Source organism: Mustela putorius, unplaced genomic scaffold (genome assembly GCF_011764305.1).
Source record: "Mustela putorius furo isolate JIRA1106 unplaced genomic scaffold, ASM1176430v1.1 tig00000275_pilon_pilon_pilon, whole genome shotgun sequence".
Taxonomy (NCBI): domain Eukaryota; kingdom Metazoa; phylum Chordata; class Mammalia; order Carnivora; family Mustelidae; genus Mustela; species Mustela putorius.
The window spans coordinates 22300704-22326193 of NW_025421341.1; the positions used below are offsets into that span (position 1 = coordinate 22300704).

Consider the following 25490-nt stretch of genomic DNA (forward strand, 5'->3'; position numbering starts at 1 on the left):
TATCCAGATGCCACAAAACCACACACACACAGTCTCTGGGAAGTATATTTTATTTACATTTTTAAAATCTGTAACTAGTATCTCTTCCTCCTTTCCACCCCCAGAGACTTGGGAAGGGAAAGAACGGGAACCTCAAGGACCTACTCCCCACATACAAACACACAGCCCCGTGATCACACCAGCAAATGAAGGTGAATGAGAAAGAGGCCTGACCCCCCACCCTGACTCTGAGGGACCCACAGGTCTGGGCGAGGGTGGGGGCGGGCGCAAGGGGTGGGTCTCTTAAGAGAAGGGACAAAGGGGGCAAGTCAGTTTGAAGGGGTTGGAAAGTAGTCCAAGGCCCCCGCCTCCTCCTCCCCCATACCCTACCGCCTCTGCTGGTGGGGTTCTCCCTTCACCCCTCAACACCAGAGCAGAGGCTGCAGCCATTAGCGGTCAGGTCTCTGGACACAAAATACTTTTGCTTTGTGGTCTCCTGATGTAGTCACCACCAGGGAGGCATCTCTGTGGACAAAAAGCACAGGTCAATGGGACTGAGGGCCCTGAGGCCTGGCCTCAAGCCCACCGCCCTGAGGCCCTCAGGGGCCCTGGTGCCTAGCACCGGGCTGCCGTGTCCACGTCAAGTGAACATGCTGGAAACCTGCACCCCATAGGGGGTCAGAAAAGAGCCACAGCATGGAGGAGATGGTCCCAGCCCCTCGGTGCCAGAACAGAGATGTGAGCGCCCACACAGGTCCCCAACCACCGGAAGCGACAACTCCCTCAGGCTTCCCTGCACTTCGGGCTCACAGGCTGCCAGCAGGCCTTGGGGCCCACCTTCTGTCTCTTAAGAAGTCCCTCCCACACCCCAAGGACCCTGAGGCCCCCCAGGGGCCCTTCCCATCCTCCAAATACTCAAAGAGACTCCAGCCCTTGCCAGATTCGTACTTGCTGAGGGCGAAGTCCAGGATCTCGGCCGTGTGGCCCCGGTAGTCTGTGAGCAGGCGGCCAGTGCGGGCGTCCCAGAGGCGCACGATGCCATCTAGGCTGCAAGTGTAAACCACGGCGGTGCCCGCCTCCCACAGCAGCTGCACAATGCCTGACTGCGCCGGTGCCAGGAGACAGAGTGGGCATCAGGGCCAGAGAAGTGGGGGGCCTGCCTCTGACTCTCAGGGAGGGAGGGGAAGGGTAGGGAGGGGGCGGGCCAGGGGGGGAACAGAGAGCAAGCCCTGCCAGGGCTCCAGGCTGCCCGTACCTGGTGCTGACACTGGTGCCTAAGGGTCTGTGTAGACAGGTCATAGATGGCCAAGGTCCCATCCAGGTAGCCAACAGCTGCCAGAGGCATCCTGGGCAGAGGAGAGGACCACTCAGACTAGCGGACAACCCTGGACTCCCATACCCTGCACTCCTCTCTGGTTCCCCAGCCCAGGCAGCCCTCGCCAAATCCTCCTCCCCAGCTGGCTTCCGCTTCAGGCCAAGGCCGTCCTCACACTCACACGCTGCAGAAACCCAAAGACTCCACAGAGTTGGACTCGCTCTCCTCCCCTTCTCCCACACTGGGCTGGGACGCCACGGTCTCAGGTCTGAAAACACCCACCACCTAGAATCCCCGGGAGAGAAGCTGAGGATGAGAGCAGGGCTGATGAAGGGGAGGAGAGGGGACCAGAAGAGTCCCGGAGTGGAGGTGGGGCGGGCATGGGAGGCAGCGGCTCGGCAGCCTGGCTCTGGGTTACACTCACCTTGCCGGTGGTGGCACTGACCAGCTTGGCCTGGCAGTCCACAGAGCCGGTGAGGATCAGGCTGCCATCCTGGTTGGTGGCGACACAGGTCAGAGGGCCCTGGTGACCCTCAGTCCCTAGGAAAGAGCAGACGATGAAGACAGGCTTCGTCGTGGCCCCCGTAGCCCACCCCAGGCCTTCCGCATAGAGACCCAGGGAACCCCGTCCCGCCCTGGAGACCTTTTAGTACGTGGATCGGGCTTCCCTGCTTCAGGTCCCAGATCCTGATGGTGCCATCTTCATAGCCGACCACAGCTCTCTTCCCTGAAGGCCCACAGGCACAGATGGAGGGGAGGACAGACAACGCTCTCAGACACACCCAGCAAGGGAACGGCAGGGAGGGTAAGGGAGCCGACACTGCCCCTGGGACTCGCAGAAAGTCAGGGCAGGAGAGGGGAAGCCGTCTGCTCTGGGGCCTGGGTCCATCTTCCAGACAGCAGACCTCAGAGCTGGCCGGCTCAGGCCAAGGAGGGAGCCCAAGACGCCACAGAAACCTGCAGCCCACCACCCAGCAGCCTGGCAGACAGCAAGGGGAGCAGCCCTCACCATCAGGGAGGACTCGGCCGCAGGTAGCTGGGCAGTTGGGGCCTTGGAAGGTCTTGCAGTCGCCATTTGGGACCTTCCACATCCAGGTGTTGCCGTCAGCTGTGCCAGCCAGGAGGACAGGTGCCCGAGGGTGCCACTCCATCCACTGGGCAGAGAGGAGGGGTCAGCAGGCAGGCCTTTCACCCCATTCCCCAAGGAGCCCTTCCATAAGCTCCACCCAAGCTGTCCTTGCTTCTGAGGGTGGCAGGGACTGGGCAAGAACAGAGCCAGACACCCGTGCTGCGCCTGGACAGCACACTGCCTTCAAGCCAGCGTGGTCTGGTAAAGGCGAGACTGGACCCCCCCACCCCCAGCTCTTGGCACCTACCAGGGCCCCACACAGCTCAACACCACTCTGAAGATCTCACCTCCAGATCTCCTGCTTCAAAGGACCAGACCTCCTCCTTGGTGTCCACCTGCCACACTTTCAAGAGGCCGCTCATGTCCCCTGTGGCCACGAGGGTAGAGTCGTGGCTGAAACCAGCACAAGTAACAGAGTCTTTATGGCCTGCAAAGGAAAGGAGGCAGAAAGAGAGAAGAACATCAGGACAATAGGACCCAGGTGTCTGGCCCCCTGAAAGGACCAGTTGGGAAGAGAAAGGTCGGTCCCACCATAACAGGGGCCTCAAGCTCACTGCCACTCCAGGAGTCAATACTCAGCCAATCCCCCCAGGTCTCCCTAGGGGTGGCGATGCTAGCCTTTCACTCAACCATGCCTAGCTAGCTCAGGCCTATGTCCTCCCCATTCTGTCTGCTCCATACCTCTGCGCAAAAAACCAGCTCCTCCTTTCTGTCTAAATAGCCTACGACCGCTGCTACCTCCTCCCAGACCTTCCCCAGACTCCTCGGGCCAATACTGGCTCCCTCCCCATGCCCAAGACAATCTAGGTTATTCTGTTCTGAAGTCCTTGGGTTCAGCACAGAGCTCGCCCCAAATGGGGACCAGTAAATGGTGCTGGATGCACAACCATTGCAGGCTAGCCCCCAAGACCTCCAAAGTAACGTAACTACACCTGCCCCCCTCACCTGCACACTCAAAGAGCAGCTCCCCATCACTGAGCCTCCATACGAAAGCCTTGTCATCTTCACCCCCAGTCACTGCCAAGGTGTTGGTCTTGGGGTCCAGGCTCACACAAAACACAGACGCTGTCCCAAGAGATATTCCATGAGTAAGCGGACAGGGTTCCCCCACCCCCCCACCCCGGGTTCTGTCCTTTGGGACCTTCAGGAAGCCGACCCCCTTCCACCCAAAGCAACATGTCTTTCCTCCTGGAAAAGAAGGGTGCATCCAAGTTCTAAGTTTCAAGCATCAAGTTGTTGGAGCAATCCCAGCCCACGCTTGCCAAGCTCCAAGTCCTTCCCCAGTGCTGCTGCCCTCACCGCCCCAGTCAGACAAGGAGTGTACACGTGCAGGCTTCCAGGTCTCAGCACAGGGTGTCACCAGGCTGAGCACGGAGTGAGGAAAGCAGCGTGTCACTTCCCTTATTAAGGGCTAATATTTGAGAGAATTATATAAAACACGTTCAAAAAGGTACAACTACCTCTAATTTACTACAAGGTAACCTTCTGAAAAGAAACTAAGACCCAGAAAGATTAATAAAGATCATAAATCGCTAAGGAACAAGAGGAGGCTTTGAAGCCAGCCGGCTCCAGTAGCCAAGCTCTCCCCAGGCCCTCACAGTGCGAGCTCCTCCAGGGCAAGGCCAGCCTCTGTTTTCCCAACTCCCTGTCCCTCCAAAGGCTCCCTACACAGCAGGAGTCTGATGTTCCAATGCCCACGTGCACTGAGTTGATGGCGGATCCCCTCAGAGACCTACCTGAGTGCAATGCAAAGGTGACTTCACTATCGTCCGGGCCCTCCATGCTGCCGACCACCCCTTCCTGGGGTTCTAGAACCCAGCCCTCCTCGTTGCCCTCTTCCTCTTCTTCTTCTTCCTCGAAGTCCACATCTTCCATCTCCTGGGCCAGATCATCTGCTTTGGGGAGAGGGTTAAGAGATGCGGCTGGGCAGACAGTAAGAAAGAGGGAAGGGGAGAAGTGGTGGGGAGGTCTGAGGCGCTGGGGTGTAACAAGAGGGTCGGCTGAGGTCAGAGAGGGAGAAGCAAGGGTAGAAGCGGCAGGGAGGCGGGGACACGGGGGACGGACAGGAGAGGTCTGAGGACCCGGGGTTGGCTAGAGACGGTGTGGGAAGGGAGGACCGAGGGGATGATGGGAAGGGGGTGTGTGAGGGGAAGGGCCAGAGGAGGCGTCAGGGGAACCCCCACCCCTGCCAGGCCTAAGAACTAAGTGTGGGGGCAGGGCAGGGGGGGGAAGGGCGAATTGGGTCGGTAGGAATGACCAGTGGGGAGAGGAAGGGAGGGGGGAGAAGCAGGGGTCAGAGGCCAGGGGTGAGCGCCTCCTGTCCCACGGCCCGAGGAGCGGCAGTTCTCACCTGGGTCCGGCGGACCAGGATCCAGTTCTACCACCTCGATAATCTCCTCATCACCATGGAAGCTCAGGGTCTCCAGTGGGGGGGTGTCAGCGGCGGCCCCGCTCTCGGATTCGGACTCCATGCGGCGCAAGCGGCCGATCCACTTCTCTGGGCCCAAACGCCTCCCAGAGTCAGCTCTGCGCGACGACGCGGAACTCGAGCCCCTCCTCCCGGGAGGAAGTAGGCGTAGGCAACTCCCCGGCAGAAAGAGCGACGGCCACTAGGCCAATAGTGAAGGGGGCTAACTGCCTGATCCACCAATCAGAGGTCAGAGTTGGGAGAAGGGGCCGGGACGTGGCGGGGAGAATCCAAACTCCGCCCGGCCTGACTCCGCCTCCAACAGGAGGGAAACAAGCGAGCGTGCGCGCCTCCGGGGTCTCCTGGGAAGAGTAGTTCTCCCAGGTCCCCTCGCAGGCTTCTGGGAGTTGTAGTTTCTGGTCTGTAGGCAGGACGGAAGGAGCGGGGGAGGCTCCTTACGCAAACTACAATTCCCGGCGGGGAGCGCGGCGAAAGGGGGTGGGATCTGAACATGGCGGCGGTGGTAGCTGCTACGGCGCTGAAGGGCCGGGGGGCGAGAAATGCCCGCGTCCTCCGGGGTAAGGAGAGGGACCCCGGGGAGGGCAGGACGGCAGGGGATCCCCTTTTTTTATACATCCCGACCAGCGATAGCAGGAGGTCGTGGCTGTCGATTCCTCCCTGCACCCCGCGCTGCAGGATCATAAAGAGTCTGGGGGCTAAAAGATGCTCTCTAGAGGTCACACAGTCCATCCCCCTGCCCTCAAGTTACGCGACACCTCTGGGGTCATGCTGCGAGAGGGAGCTCTGGGGAAGCCTTTTAGACTCCCGCGCTCCAGGTGTTTCACACTCACCGCAGTGCAGATGAAAGAGCCCTGGGCTTCTGGAGGCTTGGGTTCTAGCCCCGGATAATTAGCAGTTTGACCTTGGGCGAAGCAGCTCGTCTCTCGGGGCTTTAGTTTCCTCTTGTCTAAAATAAGGGGAGAAAGTAAGCTCCCAGTGCTAACATCCTGCAGTTTGAAAACCTTTCCTCGGATTTCCTTCATACGACTTATGTGAGCCCCACTGCAGTCCTTCACATCCTGTCGTCCGATCAGATGAAGAACAACGAAGCTCGCTCTCCTGGCACCAGGGTGATGAGCCCGCAGTGACGTGGAAGTGGCTTCCAGAGGTGCCACCTTGATGGCAATTTTCCCATTTCCCTTTGGATTCTCCCTGGCACTTGTAACTTCAAACTGCCGTCACTCCCCTTTCCTCCCCTGGGCTTTCTTCTCATCTTCTCTTACTGACCCTCCTTCTTTCGATCCACAGGAATTCTCTCAGGAGCCACAGCTAACAAGGCCTCCCAGAACAGGACCCGGGCACTGCAAAGCCACAGCTCCCCAGAGTGCAAGGAGGAGCCGGAGTCCCTTTCCCCTGAGCTGGAATACATTCCCAGAAAGAGGGGCAAGAACCCCATGAAAGCTGTGGGACTCGCCTGGTGAGTTTTAACTAAAACTCTTTGCCCACCAATGGGGAGTGGCGCAGGGGAGGGCGGGACCCAGAAATTTCTCCAAGTTTCAGCGGTGAGTTGAATCGAGGTTGTGGGGACAGAACTGCTTGGTTTGAGGACTGGAATCTCAGAGCAGGGGTGGAGGGGAGGTGGGAAAGTATGTGGAATTGGAGGCACAGTGGGTTTTGTAGTAAGCTGAGCTGATCTCATTTGAATTTGGGTCCCTGGCCGCCTTCTCTCTTTTGGGAGCTTGACCTGAAAGCCCATTGAGCTCTTTCATTGAAATCATTGAGATCATGTGAGATTATGTTAGTTGTATAAGTAGCATCTAGATGTTCAATATATCGTTATTTGACTCTGACCTTAATGTGTATTGTTGATTGATATTAAAGGAAAGAAGGAGAAAATTAACACTTTTTTCCACACCTGAGGTGTGCCAGTACTTTACAATGTAATGTTTTAGTTTTTTCTGAGATAAATATTACATCCCCTAAATCCAAAAGACAAAAAATTTTTTTTAAATTCCATCCCATTTCACAGAGGAGGGAACGAAGATTCAGAGGTGGGATTCCCACCAGGTCTCGTGACTCCATGCGCTCTACCCCACACCACAGTGTCAAGCAGGTAGCGGTGGTTACTCAGATGAAGAAGGGGGTCTGGGAAGGGATGTGTGTGGGGCGGTTACAGCAGAGAGAACCTTTGCCAGCACTTGGGAGAGGAAAGGAGTATGGGCCGTCTGGAGAACCTTGCATGGTCGGTGTGGCAGGATCGCAGGGCTCACGTCGAGGGGCATGAAACTGTAGGGGACAGGAGTGAAAAGGTGGGCAGAGGACCAACCATACTGGGCCTTTTGTGCTGTGCCAAAGAGTTTGGATTTGGCTGGGAAGTGGCGGAGAGCTGTTAGGGAGTTTAAAGCAGTGCGGTAGCCAGGATCTGATTTGCTTGGGGCCCTCCAGCAGCCAGTTGGAGGAGGCTGCCCAGAAATGAGAGGTATTGCAGTGTTCCTGCGACCGATGAAGCTGGAATGAGATTCCCCCAGCTCCTCTGGCTCAGGCTTGGCCCCTCCCCAAACCCCGTGCACATCTCCCCACCCCTAGGGCCATCGGCTTCCCCTGTGGTATCCTCCTCTTCATCCTCACCAAGCGGGAAGTGGACAAGGACCGTTTGAAGCAGATGAAGGCTCGGCAGAACATGCGGGCATCCAACACGGGCGAGTATGAGAGCCAGAGGTTCAGGGCCTTCTCCCAACACGCCCTGTCTCCTGAAGCTGGGTCAGGGGTGCAAGCCTGAGGAACACTGCAGCCCTCCCCTAGACTCTATTGACTGTGGCTTTCAAGACTGTGAAGTCCTTTGGGTTTGGCCAGGATTCCAGCCCTTGCCTGTGAGGGCCGCCAGAGGGCGCATGAAGCTCAGGCCGCTGCCAGCGCCTGCCCCGTTCTCCCCAGAAGCCAGCCAAAGGCAAATAAAGTCACAGAGTGTTTTGAGCGCCAAGGAACCAGGAGTGGGCTTGTGAATTCCTTGGGACGGGAGGGTTTGAGGGAGGGGTTGGTTACTTACTTGTGCTCCCTCTCACAGAAGCCCTCAGTGTTCCTGGCTGGCTGGTTGGGGAGACCACAGAGACTTAAATACAACAAGCCTAGGCTTGGGCTCTGGGGACCAAGCCTTCAGAGCTGCTGGCCAGGAGGGTGGGGCCCCCTGAGCCTCTAACAAAAAATAAAGAGAATTCAAAAAGGGCATTCCGAGTGGGGGCGGGTGGGGTGGGGGTAACTCCTCTTGGTCCAGTCCAAGAGACTGGGCCCTCTGGGCCTCAGTTTCCTTGTTTGTAACAGGGATTGGGCTAGTGATGTCTAAGACATGGGTTCTAAACTTGAACCTGTGGTTCATCGCCCCCCATCCCCACCTGTGAAATTGTGCGTATACATACAGCTTTGTGGGGAGGAGACTTCATAGCTCTCATGTGCTTTTATAAAGGGTCCATGATGCAGAAAAGGTCATGTGCCGCTGCTCCGACAGGTCCCTGCCAGACCCGATATTTCAAGGTTGAACCTTTACCAGTCTTTTGCATCCATCACCAAGAAGCAGTGGGGCAAAATGTACTTGGTTATCTTAGCAAAGGCAGAAGACGCCAAGCCGGAATGCAGAGGTTGGAAGTGGGTGCTTTGGGCAGAGCCAAACCAGCACTCCAAGAGCTCCCACCTTAAAGAAATCAGATCCAAATAGGGGTTTAACTTCTAAACATAAAACTTTATTACATTTCTAGTTATGTCCTTTTGCATGATATATTTAGGACCAAGTAGTTAAGAGAAGTCCTACTTCAGGCTGATACTCTCAGGCTGATTTGGTTTCCACCCCCTCACCGAGTGACTCTTGTCCCCCTTCCCCATTTCAGCTTGAGGCACTTGATGTCATGAAGAAAGTGGCAGCTGGCTGGAGAGATAAGGCTCAGGTCTAAAATCCCTCAGCACAAACTGAGGGGAAGTCTCCTTTTGCTCAGGATCCTCCCCAGGTTATCGTAAGGAAAGAACACAGACATTGCCAGGGACACCACAGGAGGCTTTCATTTCCCTCAGACCAGGTGGAAGACGCAGAGCATTTCCCCTATCCCCACCTTGGCCTGTCTTCCTCCTCGTTACTTCCTGGCCACACTTACAGTCCACAAATCACCCCAGTGCCTGACTTTTGCTCTTCACTTTCTGCTCTGAGCAGCTTAGGCACAGGAAGCCAGAGGTCTCTCTGACCAGAGATCTCAGAAGCACCCAGGGAGGCCCCAGGCAGCTGCGAACAGGCCTGTCCTCTCCACCACCAGAAGCCCTGCGGAAGCCCAGGGGAGATGCTGCTCTGTGCTTGGCCCCTGTGCTTGACTTTGCTTACTCTCCCCTTCCTGCCCCGCTCCAAATAAACAGTATATGCCATTGAAAGAAGAGGGACTGAAGCGGGGGAAGACCATGGGCACAGATTCTTCTACTTTCATGAGCTCGAAGGCACCAAGGGTTGTCAAAGGAGTACTGGATAATGGCCTAGCAGTCCAGGAGGCTGGGGACAAAGTTCTCTGGCCTTCTGGGGCATTGAGGGAGGAAATAGCTCTAGTTACAGACCCTGGAAGCCTATGGCAGAGGTGGGAGGGGACACCTCATCATCTTGAAGTCACTTCTACTGCTCGTATTCCTTTTTGGCTAGAGAATAGGCTCTCCTAGTCCCTCCCTGCAACCCCAGCTGTTGAGAAGAGTTTGGTGCCATGTAGCAGGTGGAGGAAGAAGGCACATCTGTCTCGTGCTGTCTGGGTCTGCCAAAGGCAAGTTAGTCCCCAGTTCCTCCAGCCCATCAGGTACCTGTGCATCTCCCGCCAGAGAGGCCACCCGTCCCAGGACAGAAAAGAAACTGGGCATGTTACTGGAGGGAAAGGAAAGGGACGGATGTGAGGTCCAGACTCCAGTCACAGCCGCCTAGCCCTCGAGGGAAGGGAGAGCCCACGGAGGGGCGGAATGCGATGCTCCTTAATTGCGATCCCCAAGCAGCTGCAGCACAAAGGTGAAAATGTAAATGATGTCAGTGTAGATCTGCAGAGCGCCAGTGATGTAGTCCTCAGGGCTGATGGTGTGCTTCCGGTTCCCCAGGACCAGCTGCGTGTCATAAGCCAGGAACTGTAGGAACAGAGAAGGCACATGTGAGGACCCCGGGGCTCAGTGGCCAGAGGTCCTTTCTGGTTCTCGTTTCAGCTGTTCCCAGCAGATCTGTCCTGGGAGCCTCCGTGCTGCTTAGAGACACGCTAATGAACAGCACAGCACATAATGTCTACTCGCAAGGGGCCCACCATCTAGAAAGGGGAAGAGACCCACCCTCATCTGTGATATGGCTTCCTGGGTGTGCTCCCTAGCTGGTAGTGAACAAGAGGGGGCAGGAATGCCCAGAAAAGCAGTCCCCTCTTGACAGTGGAGAGAGGGATGGGTAGCTGTGGCCCGCCCCTGCCTCCAACGCAGCCTAAAATCATACTGTATCCTTCTGGTCACTCCCTGCCCAAGCCCCTCAGCTCCTCTCCTGAGAGGCAACAGGTCCTTACTCACCAATGTGAAGCAGATGGCCCCCAGAGCGGCATAGACCATGTGGAGCCAGTAAATCTGGGGAGAGGAAGCAGGGATGGTGTTAGAGATCTTAGCCAAGCACAAGCCCAGGCAGTTCCTCAGAACCGGCTTCTCCCCAACCCCTGACTTCTGGTACTTGAGTCGGGAGACCCAGGAAGGTAGCTACATGAAAGGACCAGTTCTGCCTTCTAGATCAAGGAAGAAATTAGGAGGAGTAACATATTTGGGGTGCCCGGCTGGCTCAGTCAGTGGAGCATGCAACTCTTGATCTCGGGGTTTTGAGTTCGAGCCCCACATAGAGTGTAGAGATTACTTTAAAAAAAAAAAAGAATAGTAACAAATTTGGACAGAGAAAACGGGCCATCCTTCAGTGCTTATATGATACCAGTCTCCAAAGTTAGGGTACAGAAGTGTCCCCTGTTCTGGGAAAAAGCAGGTGGTTGTGTTATCACTCCGGGAGGGGCAGAGCCAGGCAGACACTGGTTGAAGAGCCCTGTCACCTCTCCCCCAGTCCTAGTCCACACTTAATTGTGGTTCTTGCAGCCAGCCTGGGAAGGAAGCCCCCAGGAACACTAAGGAATGCCAGAATCCTGGAGCCCTCCAGCTGCCTGTTCACAGAAGGCCAGGGCCGGCCATGGTCCGGTAGGCAGGTGCCCTCCCAGCACTGTGCTCCCCTCCTCGCGGGCCCCTTCCATCCAAGCCCAGCTTCTTAGTCCTGGGCACCTCTCCCATCTCCCTTCTAGAACCTAACCTCAGCTGTCAGACACATCTCACCCACTACTTCCCATGGGAATTCTGCTATGATGACCAGGGCTTCGGGTTCTAAGTCTCCCAGGGCCTTCTAACTCCAGATAGAGCTTACCCTAACCCAAAGGATGGTGCTCTGGTGTTGGTCCCTTTGCTAGCCAGTGGAGGGCTTCCAGAAGTCAGAGCCTGCCCAGAGGCCTGGGTGGGGCCTACTCCCAACACTTTATATGGAAAGTCTCCTCTGAGAGCTAGGTTCACTGAGCCCAGCTCTCCCAGGACACTCACATATTTGAAGGACAGCACAATGGCAGTAACAATCCCAGTCACCATCATCACAATTCCCAGGACACAGAAGAGGCCTGTGCACGAGGTGAAGTCCACCTGCCGAGAAGGGAGAAGGAGGCACCCATCAGATGAGTGTTACAACCAGCCGCCCAGCCAGACTGCCCCAGCTCCCCGACCACGAAACCCCAGTGCTGCCTCCTAGAAGGCTCCGCAGTAACCATGACATTCTAGGGACCTGCAAGGAGGAGTTTCGCAGGTGCAGATAGGTGGGGAAGGGGATCGGGGTCTCTGAGGGAAATCCCTGGTGTAGAGTGGTCTGGGCCGTGGCAGGCCTGCTGCAGGGCCAAGCCTGGAGGGCCAGGTTATATAAATAAAGGGGGTGTGGGGTGGCCAGGGAAGCCCCCCAACCCCATACCCTCACCTTGGTCTGAAAGCAGAAGATGGTGACTGAAATGGACACCACAGCAGTGATGATCATTGCAATGATCACGGCCTTGGTTTCATACACGCTGCGGGGGAAAAGGAGTGTGGAGAGGCCAGAGGCATAAGTCATGCAGGAATGACTTCAAAACTCTCACTTCAAGAGGGATCGTGCCCAGCATCCCCCCGCTCCACGCAGATGACTGCCAGCCCAGGGATGCCCCACTCCCCCATAATACTCCGCAAAAGTGTGGTGATTTGTCCTGAGTATACCTGGAAATGGTGCCCGTCATGAAGCCCATGGCAAGAGTCTGAGGGGAGGACAAAGACGAGAGTGGAACATGTAAGAAAGGCCGGCCCCTGGAGGCACGGCCATGGCAGACTGCCAGAGCTGGGGCCACGTGTGACCGAGTCCCAGGCAGCCAAGGGGAGACCGAGGCCGTGGGTCAGGTTAGGGTCGGAAGAGAGCACCAGGGACATCTTCCATGGTCATGTCTCCAGCCCTTCCTGGGACCCACCCTCCCTCACGCCCTTCGTGACTTACAAAGATGGTCAGCAGGATGATGTTCCATGGGAAACGGCGTCTGAAGGGAAAGAGACGTGATTAAGTGACTTGGGGACCACCAGGTGTCAGAGACTCCTTGAGCAGAAGGTAGTTCTTGGCTCAGGTGCTTGGAGAATGAGGCCTTGACCTGGGGGAGGGAGGCTGGCCTGGCCTTTGGTACCGGCGCAGGTGTTCTACGCAGGGACAACATGGGCCAGTGGGACAGACCCGGGTCCTTCTGCAGCTCATACACTGCCTGCTGGTGTGACTGTGAGGAAGTTACTCGGCCTCTCTGAGCACTGGGTTCTTCCTACTTGTGAAATGGTTAAAGCGTTACCTACCGTGCAGAGGTACCGTAAAAGCCGCAGCCACGTGACAGACTCAATCCCACACAGGCAAGGGACTTTGAACACACCTGCACCTCAGCTGTGCCCATCACCACTCAGCTGCTGTCAAGATTCCCATTCTCCCCCAAACATCTGTCCCCCCTGCTCCCCACTGTCCCTTCTCATCATCTATCTAGGACTCACCTGGGTCCCTGGCAGCAGGCGAGGGTCAGGTAGGTGGCCAGGAAGACAGCACTGGCAAGAAAGAGAAGAGGAAGTCGTCTCCAGGCCCGTTCACCCCCCCAGCCCCCTCCGTGCCCCACCTGGCAGCACTTAGCAGGCCAGCAGACTGGGGGCTCTCGGAAGCTGGGCGTCCACAGAACCATCTGGAAGTCTGAGGGGAGGCTACCCAGGACAGGATTACCCCAGCCAAGGCCCTGGAGATCCTCTGAGGTGCAGGGTTTAGGCAGGAAGGAGGCTGAAGGAGACTGTGGCAGAGAAGCTAAGAGAACTTGGGGCCAACAGTCCCCCACCCCTGCTCTCAGGAGCTCTGTGGTGCTGTCAGTCCTCACTGGGTCACTCCCACCCACCCACACTTCCCAGCACAGCTGGTAGTTTGAAGGGCCCCTCTCAGAACATATATTGATCCCTGCCCTGAAAGAAGCTGGTCCGAGGTACCCCCGCCATCTCCCTGCCCAGCCCCCCGCCCCCAGCACATGCACACACAGCAGAGGGGAGCAGAGACTCACTAGGACAGGTAGTAGACAAACAGGTTTCTCCTCACGAACTCACCAACCGGCTTCCTGTGGAGCAGGGGAGTAGAGGAGAGGAGTCACACAAGGCTTGGCTACCTCCTTCCCCAGGCCCTCGCAGCCACTGCATGCAAACTCCCCCTCGGGTCCATCTGAGCACAGGGTCCCCTCCAACCCTCACTCCCCGCAGGGGACCCAGTAGAACTGGGTGGAGTCCTCAGACTCACACGAAGGTGAAGATAGCGATGATGGCCACCGTGATAAGCAACTGGACGGAGATGATGGAGTAAACCTGGAACGCAAGCCAGGGGGTGTGGGGGGGGGGGGCAGCACGTGTCACACCATCCCCCCAGGAAGCAGCCAGCCCTCCCCCAGGAGCCCCAAAGACTGGCTCTGATGGTGGGGAAGGGGCTCTTTCTTAATTTTGAAGGATCTAGTCTTACTTCACTACCACCTGAGGGCCCTCCCCTGCTGCTGCCTGTCCTAAAGGCCACCCCAGAGTAAGGAGTCTGGCTCAGAGCCTACCCACACTCCCAACACTGACCCCGACCTCCAGCTGCTCCTTACTATCCCCTCACCTCTGCCCCCACCCCCACCTGCACATGTCCCGTGGCTAGCCTGGCTTCCCTTCTTCCCCCAACCCCCTGCACCCCGCCCCCCACTACCAGGCAGGCTCCTCCCAGCTCACACAGCACTCCCGTGCCCGCTCCTTTGCCCACCTAGAGTAGCGCATGCGCACATGGGGGCTGGGGAGTAGGAGGGTGACTGTTCTGGCTGCAAGCTGCTGCCAATCTCACAGGAGAAAGAAGTTTGGGGAGGGCAGGACACTTCGGCAGAACCCACCTAGGTTTTCCCAGATTGAATCTGTCCCTGGCCACAAGGTCAAAGAAGAGAGGAGTGAAAGGCAGGGAACATGGGTCAGAGGAGATGCCCCCCGCCCCCCCAACCCCCCGCCATGGCAGGGCAAAACTAGAAAGACATTGGAAGGCAGCAGCATATCTCCATTGGAATGAGTGCCCGGGGTTCACAGTGCCTGGCCACCTGCACCCCATTCCCCCAGCCCAAGGGGCCCAGGGACAGTGGCCTCCCAGCCCGTGTCTCACCTTTCGGATGAAGGTGTGTCGGACTTTCCTATCATCCCACTCTCCGGGCCCGAAGCTTTCACTCACTGCTCGCTCCTCCCCATCATAGCCCTGGCCTGGGCCTGGGGGGACAGATCACATGTGACCAACAGGGAAGTGGGACAAGTGGCCTCAATCCCGAAGCCCGCATGACATTATGTCAGAGTCTCTAGTATCTCCAGCCAAAAGACCAGTGCCATATACTCAGGAGCTCCTGACCCCAGCCAGGTTTTCTAGACACCCTCAAGGTGACCCAGTGCTGGCCTGGACACCACACAGAGCCATATGTCCCTGCCACGAGGGGCCTGAGGTATGAGCCCATCTGTCAGTGCACACTTATTTGTGTTGTTTTTTTTTAAGATTTTATTTATTTGACAGAGAGAGAGTTCACAAGCAGGCAGAGAGAGAGGCGGAAGCAGGTTCCCCACTGAGCAGAGAGCCCCATGCAGGGCTCGATCCCAGGACCCTGAGATCATGACCCAAACTGAAGGCAGAAGCTTAACCCTCTGAGTCACCTAGGCGCCCCAGGGCACACTCATTGAGGCCTCCCTGCATGAGGGTGTCTGGCCCACACCTGGGTGCTCTGTGGTGTGAACACCCATGGTCCCATGTCATCTGGGGGTCTCGACCTAGTGGGGAAGCCGGCAGGGACAGGCTCGGAGCCTCGGTGACAGGAGCTGGCAGCGGCAGGGCAGGAATGAAGAGAGGAAAGGCAGGTAGACACACGGAGTGTACGTGCGGAGGACGGGGAACAGAGTGGGGGTCGTGTCCTCCATCTGGCAAACATGAGCATTCAGGGATGCTAGGGGTCTGCATGCCCAGGACAGGGCGTGACCATGAATGTGACTGGCGTGTGAATATCCCCGCCGGAACATGTATGAACAAGTGCAGGCGGCTGAGGGCTGGCCGTGGCCCGGCATTCCAGAGACTGCGGGGCTCAGAATGTTCCTTCAGTTCTTCCCTGAGAACCGCTTTCAAAATCCGCACATGAGCCATTCACCAAAAGTCGCCACATCTAATCTCTCATTTTGGACCCAACAGAGCAGTTACCTGCCGTGACATATACCAAACATCCAAATGACTTCTAGACGTTTGCAAAACTCAGATGTTATCTTAACAGAGGAGGACCTGTTAGCACCAAGAATACTTTAAAAAAAAAAAAAAGTGCTTCCGGTTCCAAAGGCAATTCCTGAGGGAGGAGGAGTCTGGGCGCAGAGGGGCAGAGGGGACAACTGTCTAATTAGGAACAGTAACTAGTTACTTCATCCTGCCACTTTCTCATCTGATGTGTAAGTTCTGGTGTATGACTGTGGACTCAGTTTCCTTGCTGAATAAGGGGCTAGCAGGCATCTGGTGGGGGGGTGAGGTGCCGAGGGGGCAGGTGGGGGAGTTAACAAAGATGAGGAGACAGGAAGAGAGAACTAAAGAGGAAATGAAAAAAGGGATGAGACAGGAAGCTGAGAAGGAAGGAAAAGAGGTGTTCTGCGTGGGCCGGATGCTGCCCCGCCATCCCCTCCCCCCAGCTCCCTTCAGGGACTCACCGTAGTGCATGGGCATCGGGTGGACAGGCGGCATTGGCTGCGGGTAGCCAGCGGGGTGACCGTAGCCAGGCTGGGGGTAGGCTGGGTAGGCAGGGTAGCCACCAGGCAGGACGGATGGCTGCCCGTAGCCCCCCTGGGGCGGAGAGCCAGGGTACAGGGGGTTGCGGTCCTCATATGGAGGGGGGGCACTGGGGTGGGACATAGCTGCTCGAGGGCTGAGGGGAGACCCCAGCTGCTGGCACCTGAAATGGAGATGAGAAAAGCAATCAAGGGTGCCCAGAGCCGGCACACGGGGCCCCAATCCAGGCTGTCCCTGAGGAGAGGGGACCCTCATCTTCTCTCTCTTAATCATGTTCCCGGTGCATCACACTCTGCCCTCAGGCCATCCTCCTGATCCCCACAGTGCCGCTGGCCCCACCAGCTCAGCCCCAGCCCCTCTGCCTTCATGCCAGCTTTCTGGCCATGGCACTACTTCGGTTCCGTTTCAGGCCCCAGGAAAGCAGAAGGGGAGGTTTGTGCTGGAGCCCAGAGCAGTCACTGGGCCCCGGTGGTGTGAGGGGCGGGGCGGGGCGGGAACTCCCTGTGCTCAGCTAAGCAAAGCTTCCAGGGACCAGCCAAGCCTCTGGGTGAGTCACAGGGCCAGCTGGGACCCATTGCAGGGGTCAGCCCAGCCCCCAGGGCAGCTGGCAGGAGCTTAGGGCCTGAAAGGCAGAGCTGGGGAGGAGCCAAGGCTCCAAGTGGAGGGGGAGGGGTGTGGACAACAAGTGAACCCCAGGGCTGAGCCACCAGGCACCAAGCCGGAGGGCAGCCAGCCCACGGCCAGTGGCTGAGTCAGGGGAGGCCAGTGGCTGAGTCAGGGGACGCTGGAGAGGTCTAGGTGAGTGGGTGCGCTGGGCTGGCCACTGGGAGCTGGGAAACTGCAGAAAAGGGCAGGCCAGAGACAGGGCTTTCTGGTTACTTCGGGTAATAGCTGAGCACATCCGCTGAGGCACATCCGATAGGTCTATAGCAGCCTCTGGCTGTGTTGTGTGGGGAGTGGACAGTGTCTGCAGGCCCCGAACCCCCCTGGAGGGACAGACACATGTCTTGAACCCCGGGGCCTCTGGTATCCCCATGTTCCCCAGCAGGGGCCGTGGCTAGGGGGGAAGGAGAGCGCCCTGAGGAGTCTGCCACCAGACCTGGCCCATATCTTCTCTGTAGCAGGAAGACTCCCATAGCCAGGGGAAGGCTGAAGAACGCTGGGAGCCCCCAAAACAGCTCAAAGCGACCTCCAGGTTGTATGGCCCCAAATGCTCAGTTCAGATAAGAGAATCAAGACGCCTAACAGTGAAGGGACGTATAACTCCGAGGGTCCCAGAACTAGCAGAGGAAGGAAGGCACAAACAGCACCGAGGCCTTCAGGGGCCTGGGCATGCATGATCTGTGTTACACTGCATTCTCGGTCCTCTTAGGCCAGATAAATGTCCTCCAGGCCTGGTGTTCCCTCTGAGGTAGCAAAGCTGGGGCTGGAGAAAAGCTAAGGAGGAGGTCCCAGAAAGGCCCTACGTCCTTGGTAATGAGCCTTGACAGTGCCACAGCCTCCTCCTGCAGCATCTCCCAAGGGGCAGAACTTTAGGACCTCACAGGGAGGAAGCACCCCCGGATCCAGACAGGCAGACATCCCCAGAACTTCTGCTGGAAGGAAGAGGGAACTGGCTTCTCTTATTAGGGTACTCCACGGAGTCCAGGGATCCGAGAAAGGACTGTGCTACCTCTTCTCTCTTAGAAGTGGGATAGCTCAGAGGGGAGGTAGGGAGAGGCAGGGAGAAGGGATCGAGTAACAGGCCAGGCCTCTAAATGGGTTACTTTGAGGAAAGCTGTTCTCCATCCTCCCAGAGTAGACAGACCAGCACAACAAGAATGTGTCAGGTCAGAAATAAGAAAGACCTTTCCAGCAGTGAGGGTGCGACAGCACCTCCATGCCAGGCTTGTGGTGAAGGTCTACACAGTCGAGGAGAGTGACCTGACGAGATAAGGAGCCAAAGAGAACAGGAAAAGACCAAACACTGAGTGCTGCGAGTTTCAGAAACAGGGAACCGAACTGCTGTGGCAATGTTCTGGTCTCCTGTAAGGGTAGGGAAATTAGCACAGGTAGCTGTAATATGTAAATTATCACAGATCTTTCAAAAGGATGAAACACAAACTGGCTCTCATCCATAGGCAAGAGGCTCCTTCTCTCTACAGCCCCTTGCCTGCCCGTCTCCAGGAGCCCCTTCTAACTCCACCAAGAGAATGGCATCCTGTTTGTAGAGGTGTGAACAGGTCACCTTTGCAGTAGGGCTCTCTGTCTGTCATCATTACGGCCATCCCGGCCCCAGGTCGATGGGATGCCCAGCCATCTGGGTGGTGGTACACAGGTGAACAGGCTGAACGTGACCCAAGAGACCCTGGCAGGGAAGGCTCCATGGTTGGAAGCCCCAGTGAGGCTACCACAGGGATGTCACCGTGACCCGGCCCTGTCTGCTGCTCAGGGTCCACCTCTGTAAAAGGACATGTCACAGGCCAGGTGATCTGTGAGCTCCAGCTCCAGCAGACTGAACTCTCAGAGGCACCCAGCTCTGTGGAGCTTGCCCTTTGTCCAGCCAAGCAGCTGGTCCTCCCTCCTTCCTCTAAGCCGAGCCAGGCCAACAGGTCCCTTCCCAGACCACAGGGGCTGTGGCCGCAGAGTGCGGGGTGAATCACCAAGGGCAAGGTCAGTCTTGAAAGGGCCCCCCAGGAGACTCCAGCAGCCAGTTTCCACTCAGAAGGCTACTGACGCATAAGGACTCCCTTGCTCCTCCCTTGCCCCTCCCTCTGACTCTTCTGGTTTCAGAGGAATTCACCAGTAGACCAGCCTGCTGGGACATAGCAGGTCATAGTCCAGGTGTCCAAGGGCTCAGCCACCAGCCCACGCTTACCAGAGACTGGCACTGGACCATTTGACCCCACTATGCCTCGTTTTCTCCACCTGGAAAATGGGTTTAACACTATACTAGTACAGAACTGAACAACTACACATAAAGCACTTAGAGGGATACCTGACCCCCGATAAAAAGAGTAAATGGTGGCTGTTTTTAGTTATTATTTTATTAATCCTCATAGTAGTCCAGCAGGGTGGGTAATGTTATCCCATAGATGAAGAAAGGATTAAGTCACTGGCCCAAGGTTACTTAGCTAGGGTGAGATGAAGTCCACACCTGAGCTCAAGATGGACTCCAGAGGCCACACTCTAATCCCACAGCTGGACACCCTGTCCATCGAAGCCTCTTTTCACATCTCATGGCTCCCCATCTAAGACTCTAGCAATAACAGAAGGCTTACATGACAAGTAGACACCGAGCTGTTCAGCCTCCCTCTAAAATCCCCCCCCCAAATCCCAGTTCCCAAATAACCGCCAGGAGGTGAGGAGGGTGGTCAGAGATAGAGTCTTAACTGCCTGAGCTGAAAGCAAGTCCACTCATCAAAGACGAGCCAACCCCCTTGCTTTACCAACCGCACAGAAAGATAGAGTGACCCATCCATGGTCACAGTGCTAGGCGGGGGACTGGGACCACATCCCAGCTTTCTGAGTCCTGGGCACAGGAGACGGTGTTCAAACAAGTCAGGGAAGTAGCTAAGTTCAGCCTCACTCACCTCTGAGCAGGGCCGGGGTAGGGGGGTGGGGGGCTGCTGACTGCTGCCCAGCCTACATGAGGGGCCTGGCCACTTCCATGGCCTCGAGGCCTCTCCTAAGGACAAGGCTTGAAGCTGGCCTCCGCCTGGGTAGTAGGGACAGGGGGAAGTAGTCAGTGTTTGCTTTTGTAGCTATGACTAAGGGCAGGAGCTGGAGAACGTGGAGTCGAAAGGGAATGAGGGGAAAGGGAAGGGAGACAATCCAGAGACCAGAAACCAGCAATCGGGTCATTTGAGTTCCACCAGGAGCTAGTGGAGGAGCTCACGGTCTCCATGGGCTAAAAGGGAACTTTAAGGCTCCCCACTGGAAGCCTGACTTTTCCTAAAACACAGCAGGTACTCAGCTTCTCCTGAACACACTCCAGTAACTGGGAGCCAGATTGTTCCCTTGCCGGCAGCCTGAATCATTAGAACTTTCTTCCTCACCTTGCCTGTTACCAAGACATTCTAACTCTGCCCCATCCCTGCCATGTTACAGAGCTAAGTTTGCTCCTTCACCCTCAGGACCCCAATGCCCCCGCAGGAAGTTGCCAGAAGCTCTCCTTTCTCCTCCAGACGCAGCCATCCTAGCAGCAGAAGCGTGTGGGCTCCAATGCAGAACTCGCTGGCTGTCAGGGATTTCAGATACAGCCGTGGGGTGGAACAGCCCCTTCCCCTGGAGCCAGCTCAGTGTGGCCACCACAGCCCAGCCAGCTGAGGCCCAGCCTCAAGCTCCCCTGGGGGCCCCTGAAGGGTTAAAGCTCTGGAATCTGCACAGAAGGGTGGAACCAAGAGGGTGTGTGTGTGTGTGTGTGTGTGCTCGCAGAAAGGAGCAGCTGACTGGTCCCAGGCAGCCTGCCCTCCTCTCTGCCAGGAACGGATGCCCAGAGTCAGAATGGAAAGAATAGCTCAAAGTGTGCATCTCAGGAAACCCCACCCAGCAGACGTAGGAGCACAGTCCTTCCCTCCCATTTCCTTTAACTACCCCAACGCCCCCAGCTCTCCCCCAGCCCCAGGAACCGGCCCCCCACTCCCCTGCCCTGGTGCCAGCACAGAGCCACCAGGGCAGAGAAGTAAAAAGATACACCCAGAGGTGTCTGGGCAAGTCACCAGACTGCCTGCACGCGGACCAACAGGCCCAGAATCAACTTATCCTTCTGTCTGCTTGGCTTCTGGGAATAACAGCATGACGCGGAATAGATCTAAAAAGAGCTAGAGTACCTTTAGAAATCATCTGGTTGTCTGACACACCAGGAAACCCCAATACCAAGAAAGTTCCTGCCCAGCGCACAAAAGGCCCTGTGGGTCACAGGTTTGGAACTTCCATTCCCAGCCAGCCCTGCCCACTGTCTGAGAACCTAGAACAGATGTAAGCACACACACAGCTGAGGCGGAGCCAGGACAAGCCACCCGCCTTCGGTTCCGCCCCCCTCCTCTGTGCCTCCACCCTGCTCAGAAACAGATAAGACTGCCAACCCTCCACTTCCCTCCCGGCCTGGCCCGAGTCGCAAGCCCAGGGCAGCCTCTCCCATCTGAGCTGAGAGAGGTGGGGTGGGGAAGATGCCCTGGAGAGCAAAGGAGCCCCACAGCTCTGTCACCCTTCTTCACGGGGGTAGGGGGGGTGGGGGGGAGAATATAAGTGTGTCACCAGTGTGGGTAAGCTCAGTGACTCCAACCACGTCACTGGTCCCAAAGGCCTGGAAGTGCAGATAAGGAAGGAGGACTCAGAAACACTGTGCCTAGCCGCCTCCTCCCTTGCCTTTCATCTCCGGCTTTTCCTTGTGTCCTGAGATTAGGAGGGAGGAGAGGCAGATGTAATTAGCAACCCACGGTGGAGAGGGGACTAACCCTTCCCTCAGTGGGCAGGGCGGGCAGGAAGGAAGAGAGCCGCTTATAGCAGTGAGTATGGGTACCCGTCACTGGCTCCCAAGGCAGGCCTGAGCCTGACAACAGCCCTCTAAGGTGTGTTCTTATCCCCACTCTCCAGAGGAGAAAACTGAAATTCAGAGGAAAACAGATCTAGGGGCCCACAGCAGGCAAACATCAGAGATGTACTGGAACCCAGGCTAGACATCCGATTTTAGAGTCCAGGCCCTTTGCTTTTACACCTGCTTGGAACACGAGCCCCTCAGGCACCCCTATCAGCCACCTTCGTGCACAGACTCACACCCAGGATGGGCTGGTGTAATGAGGACCTTTCCCTTGGAGAGAGTCAGTCCACCACGCCAGAGCCGTGGGTTAGAAGGCAGGTACAGAGTTCTTGTCTGGCTCCTAACCCCTCTGTGAGTCTGGGTGGGTCACTCCCCATCCCTGGACTCTCTCTTCCCCACCATAAAACAGGTACACTGAGCCAAAAGATCGAGTCTGTTCCAACTCCAACAGCCTCTGCTTCTGAAGGAGCAACCCGACAGAGCACAGCAGGTCAGGGCAGACCGCCCTGCTTCCTAAAGAATCTACACCTGGGCTTACTCCCCATCTAGAACGGCTACAGAGGCAGAGACACATGGCATGTTCCAGGGATGGGAGTGGCCCTAACATCCTCCCTCCCAAACTGTCCCCATATTGCCCTCTGGAACCTTCGGCCAGCATTTCCAGGGCGCTCACTTACCCTGCAGCCGGCAGAGAAACAGTCTAACAGTGTAGACAAGAAAGACGACCAGGCAGGAGGGAGATCAGAGAACTGGGCTCCAGTTCTAAGCCTGCCACCAGGCAAGTGACCTCCCTTGGCCTCCTTTCCCCACCCCCCAACACCAGCCCCCATGGGGCAGCGGGGAGGGACCAGTTACCCAGAACCCTGGAGCTGACAGCTAAACTCATCCAGCCAGGCATTTCCCAGACTGCTCTAAAGAACACCCCGGAGATGTTACTGGATGAGCTCTGAAACAGAGAAGTCTGAAAAACAACCAGTACCCCTTTCAGAAATTCCCAAGGCACAACGGCGTATCCAGCCTCTGTGCAGTCCTGCAGGGGGCAAGAACTGTTCAGCTTTGTTGAACCCAGCTTCCCCCCGGACTTCCTTGAGCCTGAAACAGTTTTAATCAGGGCACACCTAATTAATATCCCGTGGGATCCTGACCGGTCCACCTTTGTTTTACAGAGACCCAACCCTGAGAATGATTCCTGTCCTAACCCTCGTATCTTAAAGCCCCTGTCCTCCTAGCCAGCCCTCGGAGCAGTCACGTGAAGTACAAGCGTGTCCCCTCACTCTGCGTCAAGTGGATCCTTCGGGATCCTTCCTCTCCCCCCCACCACCCGCCCCACAAGACAGCTGCTGTCATCTCCACAGTAGCCTTAACGCGAAGGGCTGGGCGACATCTTCAACCAGCACAGTACTAGGAGACTGGCGTCCCCTAACATCACCCTTATGGAATGGGAAAAATACCAGTCATTAAATACAAAGACTCATCCGTCCTCCTCCCTGACCAGTGTACTGAGGACTCTCAGCAGCCGGGACTGTGTCCTGTGGACTTCCGAACATCTCTACTTCCAAACAACACCGAGGTTTTGGTCTAGAAGACCAGACTCTTAGGGTTGGAGGATCCGGTCAAGGCCATCCCCTCCACAGCATTCCCAGCAGAATATTCAAGAAGGCCCATATCAGTGTTAACCATATTGTCAGCAGAGGCCTCCTTCCCAGAGAGCTGTCTGAGCGTGCCCACTCTGGCCCTCCCACTCCAGCCCTGTGAAGACACGAGCATGTGTTTCTTCTCTGGGGCTTCTGCTCTTTCTGAAGGAGCCAGGGTGAGAAGTTTGGGGGTGGATGTGCTCTGAGGAGGACAGCTTCCAGCCGAGGCCCCCGTCCCCAGGGAGGTGTTGTAGCTGAAGTGGCTGTTACCCCAGCTCCTGATATGACGCACTCCCCACACTTTCAGTGTACCCCATCATTACCTCTCTGACGTGCCCATTTTTACAAGTGAGGCCCTGAGGTCATGGCACCATAAGACAGAGGAAGTCAGTGCCCTCGACACTGTGGTCCCACCACTTGTTCTTAAGTTACAAACTGGCTCTCTGTTTGGGTCCCCAGCCTAGAGGGCCAGGGACAGCAACCAGGTGAAGAGAAAGTATGGCTGCCACTTTGCCCCAGACAAAGCAGACCCAAGGCAGCACCTGGCTTTCGCTGCCACCACTGGCCAGGCCAAAGGCACCAGCTTTGAAACCAAAGCTCACCAGTGAGATGAATATTTCAGAACCCCAGAGAACTGGACACCCGAGGGACCTGCCCTGACATCTGGCTCTGACCCTAGTTCCCAGGCCTTCCTTCACTTATCTCACATCCTAAGCTGGCATCAAGTAGAACCTCACCCCCCCCATACCACACCCAGGCCACAGTGGGGTGAGGGGGGATGGAGGACCCCCCCCCCCCAAGGACAGGAGCTGACGCAGGACCTCCGGATCAGGGCCAAGCCTCCCAACAGCCTTCCCCGGCTTGCCCTGCCACCGTCTGCTGGCTCCTTGTCCGGCTCCACTTGTTTTCCCCTTTCCCAGGCTCCAGTTGGGTTTTTATGCTGACCCAGAGAGGGCACGAGGCAGACAGCACTTCCTTGTTGCTTTCTCAACCCAGCCTCGGGACAGTGGCTGGAAGCAGGCGGGCCGAGGCAAAGTCACGGTAACAGGGGTGGCCACTTCTCCACGCTAGGGACAGTGGGCCGCTGGCTGCTCCCACCCCAAGAGCCAGGCCCCCTCCCCCCATTCCCATACTCAATTCACCTGGCTGCGCCGTGGCTGGCACCAGCCTCCCGGCCGCTCCCCTCCCCCTCCTGCCGGCCCAGGGCCCTGACAGCCCTCCTCCCGCGCGCAGCAGGCCACTCTGGGGGCTCGTATGGTGGACACACCCTGCGACACGCGCCATTAGGAGGGAGACATGACACCCTCTGACCCTGGCCCGCTCGCCCGGGCCCACAACCCCCTGCTCGCTCCCAACGCGAAACAGGCGCCCCTCGGCCGCCCGGACGCCGCGGGAAAGAGAAACTCCAAGGGCGAGGGCCACAGATTGTCATCCGGCGCCGCCTCCCCGGGCCGAGCACTCGGAGAAAGTTCGGGGCGTCACCCCCGCCCCGTCCCCGCCGGCCCGCGGTCTCCCACTCCCGCCGGCCCCGGCCCCCTGACTTGCCTGACCGCTCCGACGGTGCGCTCCCGGCCTCACTCCCGGCCTCCCTCCAGGCGCAGCTAGTCCAGCAAGGAGCGCGCGGGCCTGCCCTGGGCTGGGCGGGCCTGGGCTGGGCTGGGCTGGGCTGGGCTGGGCTGGGCTGGGCTGGGGTTCCGCGCCCCGCCCCGTCGCGTCGGCCCCCCGTGGGGCGGGGCCTCGGGATACCGCCAGGGGGCGCTGGGGGCTGCCCGGGGTCCCGCCCGCGTCTGGCGGCTCCGCGCGCGCCTCGGGAGGCCGGGACGACCGTCTAGGGTTCTCGGATATAAAGGCAATGCGTGATCATTGATGGAAACTTAGAAAACACCAACATACAGGAGGAAAATCTGTTCGCTACACGCCTCCCGACTTCCTGCGGAAAGCGCGTGTTTTTTACTTGTCTTTCCAGAGTGGGGCGCATTGTATGATGTTTTATCCATTGCTTTTATTTTACTTAACATTTTATCATGACCATTTTTCTTGTCACTAGATAATTCTTCAAAAGCATCATTTTAATGCCGCAAAGTATTCTATCACATAGCTGTGCTGATTTATTAAATTAATT

General features: G+C 57.2%; 3 protein-coding genes across 5 annotated transcripts in view; 1 reads left to right on the forward strand and 2 right to left on the reverse strand.

The window, feature by feature from the left end:
* Positions 1–32: 32 nt before the first annotated feature.
* On the reverse strand, positions 33–4979 carry LOC101680908 (angio associated migratory cell protein). 2 transcript variants are annotated; one of them, XM_004762739.3, is made up of 11 exons: positions 4774–4979; positions 4160–4318; positions 3369–3488; positions 2711–2850; positions 2304–2448; positions 1938–2021; positions 1719–1834; positions 1476–1579; positions 1235–1325; positions 928–1082; positions 33–504 (listed from the first exon to the last, which is right to left on the reverse strand). In XM_004762739.3, the coding sequence occupies exons 1-11, from the start codon at positions 4892–4894 to the stop codon at positions 429–431; spliced, it is 1311 nt and encodes a 436-aa protein (XP_004762796.1). In that variant the 5' UTR covers positions 4895–4979; the 3' UTR covers positions 33–428. The 2 variants fall into 2 exon arrangements, with proteins under 2 accessions (XP_004762796.1, XP_004762797.1); XM_004762740.3 differs by having other exon boundaries at positions 4160–4315; positions 4774–4978.
* Positions 4980–5290: 311 nt separating this feature from the next.
* The window catches only part of PNKD (PNKD metallo-beta-lactamase domain containing), a 60746-nt gene continuing 40546 nt past the window's right edge, over positions 5291–25490 (forward strand). The window contains exons 1-3 of one of the 2 annotated variants that reach the window (XM_004762745.3): positions 5291–5408; positions 6139–6307; positions 7417–7814. In XM_004762745.3, coding sequence (XP_004762802.1) covers positions 5342–5408; positions 6139–6307; positions 7417–7609 — 429 coding nt within the window. In that variant the 5' untranslated portion in view covers positions 5291–5341 and the 3' untranslated portion in view covers positions 7610–7814. Of the gene's footprint in view, positions 5409–6138; positions 6308–7416; positions 7815–25490 lie in introns of those variants that run through there. The other variant, XM_004762742.2, reaches the window with a different exon arrangement.
* On the reverse strand, positions 8543–25029 carry TMBIM1 (transmembrane BAX inhibitor motif containing 1). The gene is made up of 12 exons (XM_045078738.1): positions 24914–25029; positions 16135–16376; positions 14576–14676; positions 13700–13764; positions 13470–13523; positions 12925–12975; positions 12395–12434; positions 12124–12161; positions 11852–11939; positions 11431–11526; positions 10381–10434; positions 8543–9960 (listed from the first exon to the last, which is right to left on the reverse strand). The coding sequence occupies exons 2-12, from the start codon at positions 16334–16336 to the stop codon at positions 9814–9816; spliced, it is 936 nt and encodes a 311-aa protein (XP_044934673.1). The 5' UTR covers positions 16337–16376; positions 24914–25029; the 3' UTR covers positions 8543–9813.

Coding starts and splice junctions, on each gene's coding strand:
- LOC101680908 (XM_004762739.3), bottom strand. CDS start 4,894: ATGGAGTCCGAATCCGAGAGCGGGGCCGCCGCTGACACCCCCCCACTG. Junction 2,449..2,710: donor TTGAAGCAGGAGATCTGGAG/GTGAGATCTTCA, acceptor CTCTCTGCCCAG/TGGATGGAGTGGCACCCTCG. Junction 2,022..2,303: donor CGGCCGAGTCCTCCCTGATG/GTGAGGGCTGCT, acceptor GTGGGCCTTCAG/GGAAGAGAGCTGTGGTCGGC.
- TMBIM1 (XM_045078738.1), bottom strand. CDS start 16,336: ATGTCCCACCCCAGTGCCCCCCCTCCATATGAGGACCGCAACCCCCTG. Junction 11,940..12,123: donor ATGACGGGCACCATTTCCAG/GTATACTCAGGA, acceptor TTTCCCCCGCAG/CGTGTATGAAACCAAGGCCG. Junction 10,435..11,430: donor TTGTGCTGTCCTTCAAATAT/GTGAGTGTCCTG, acceptor TCCTCTCCCCAG/ATTTACTGGCTCCACATGGT.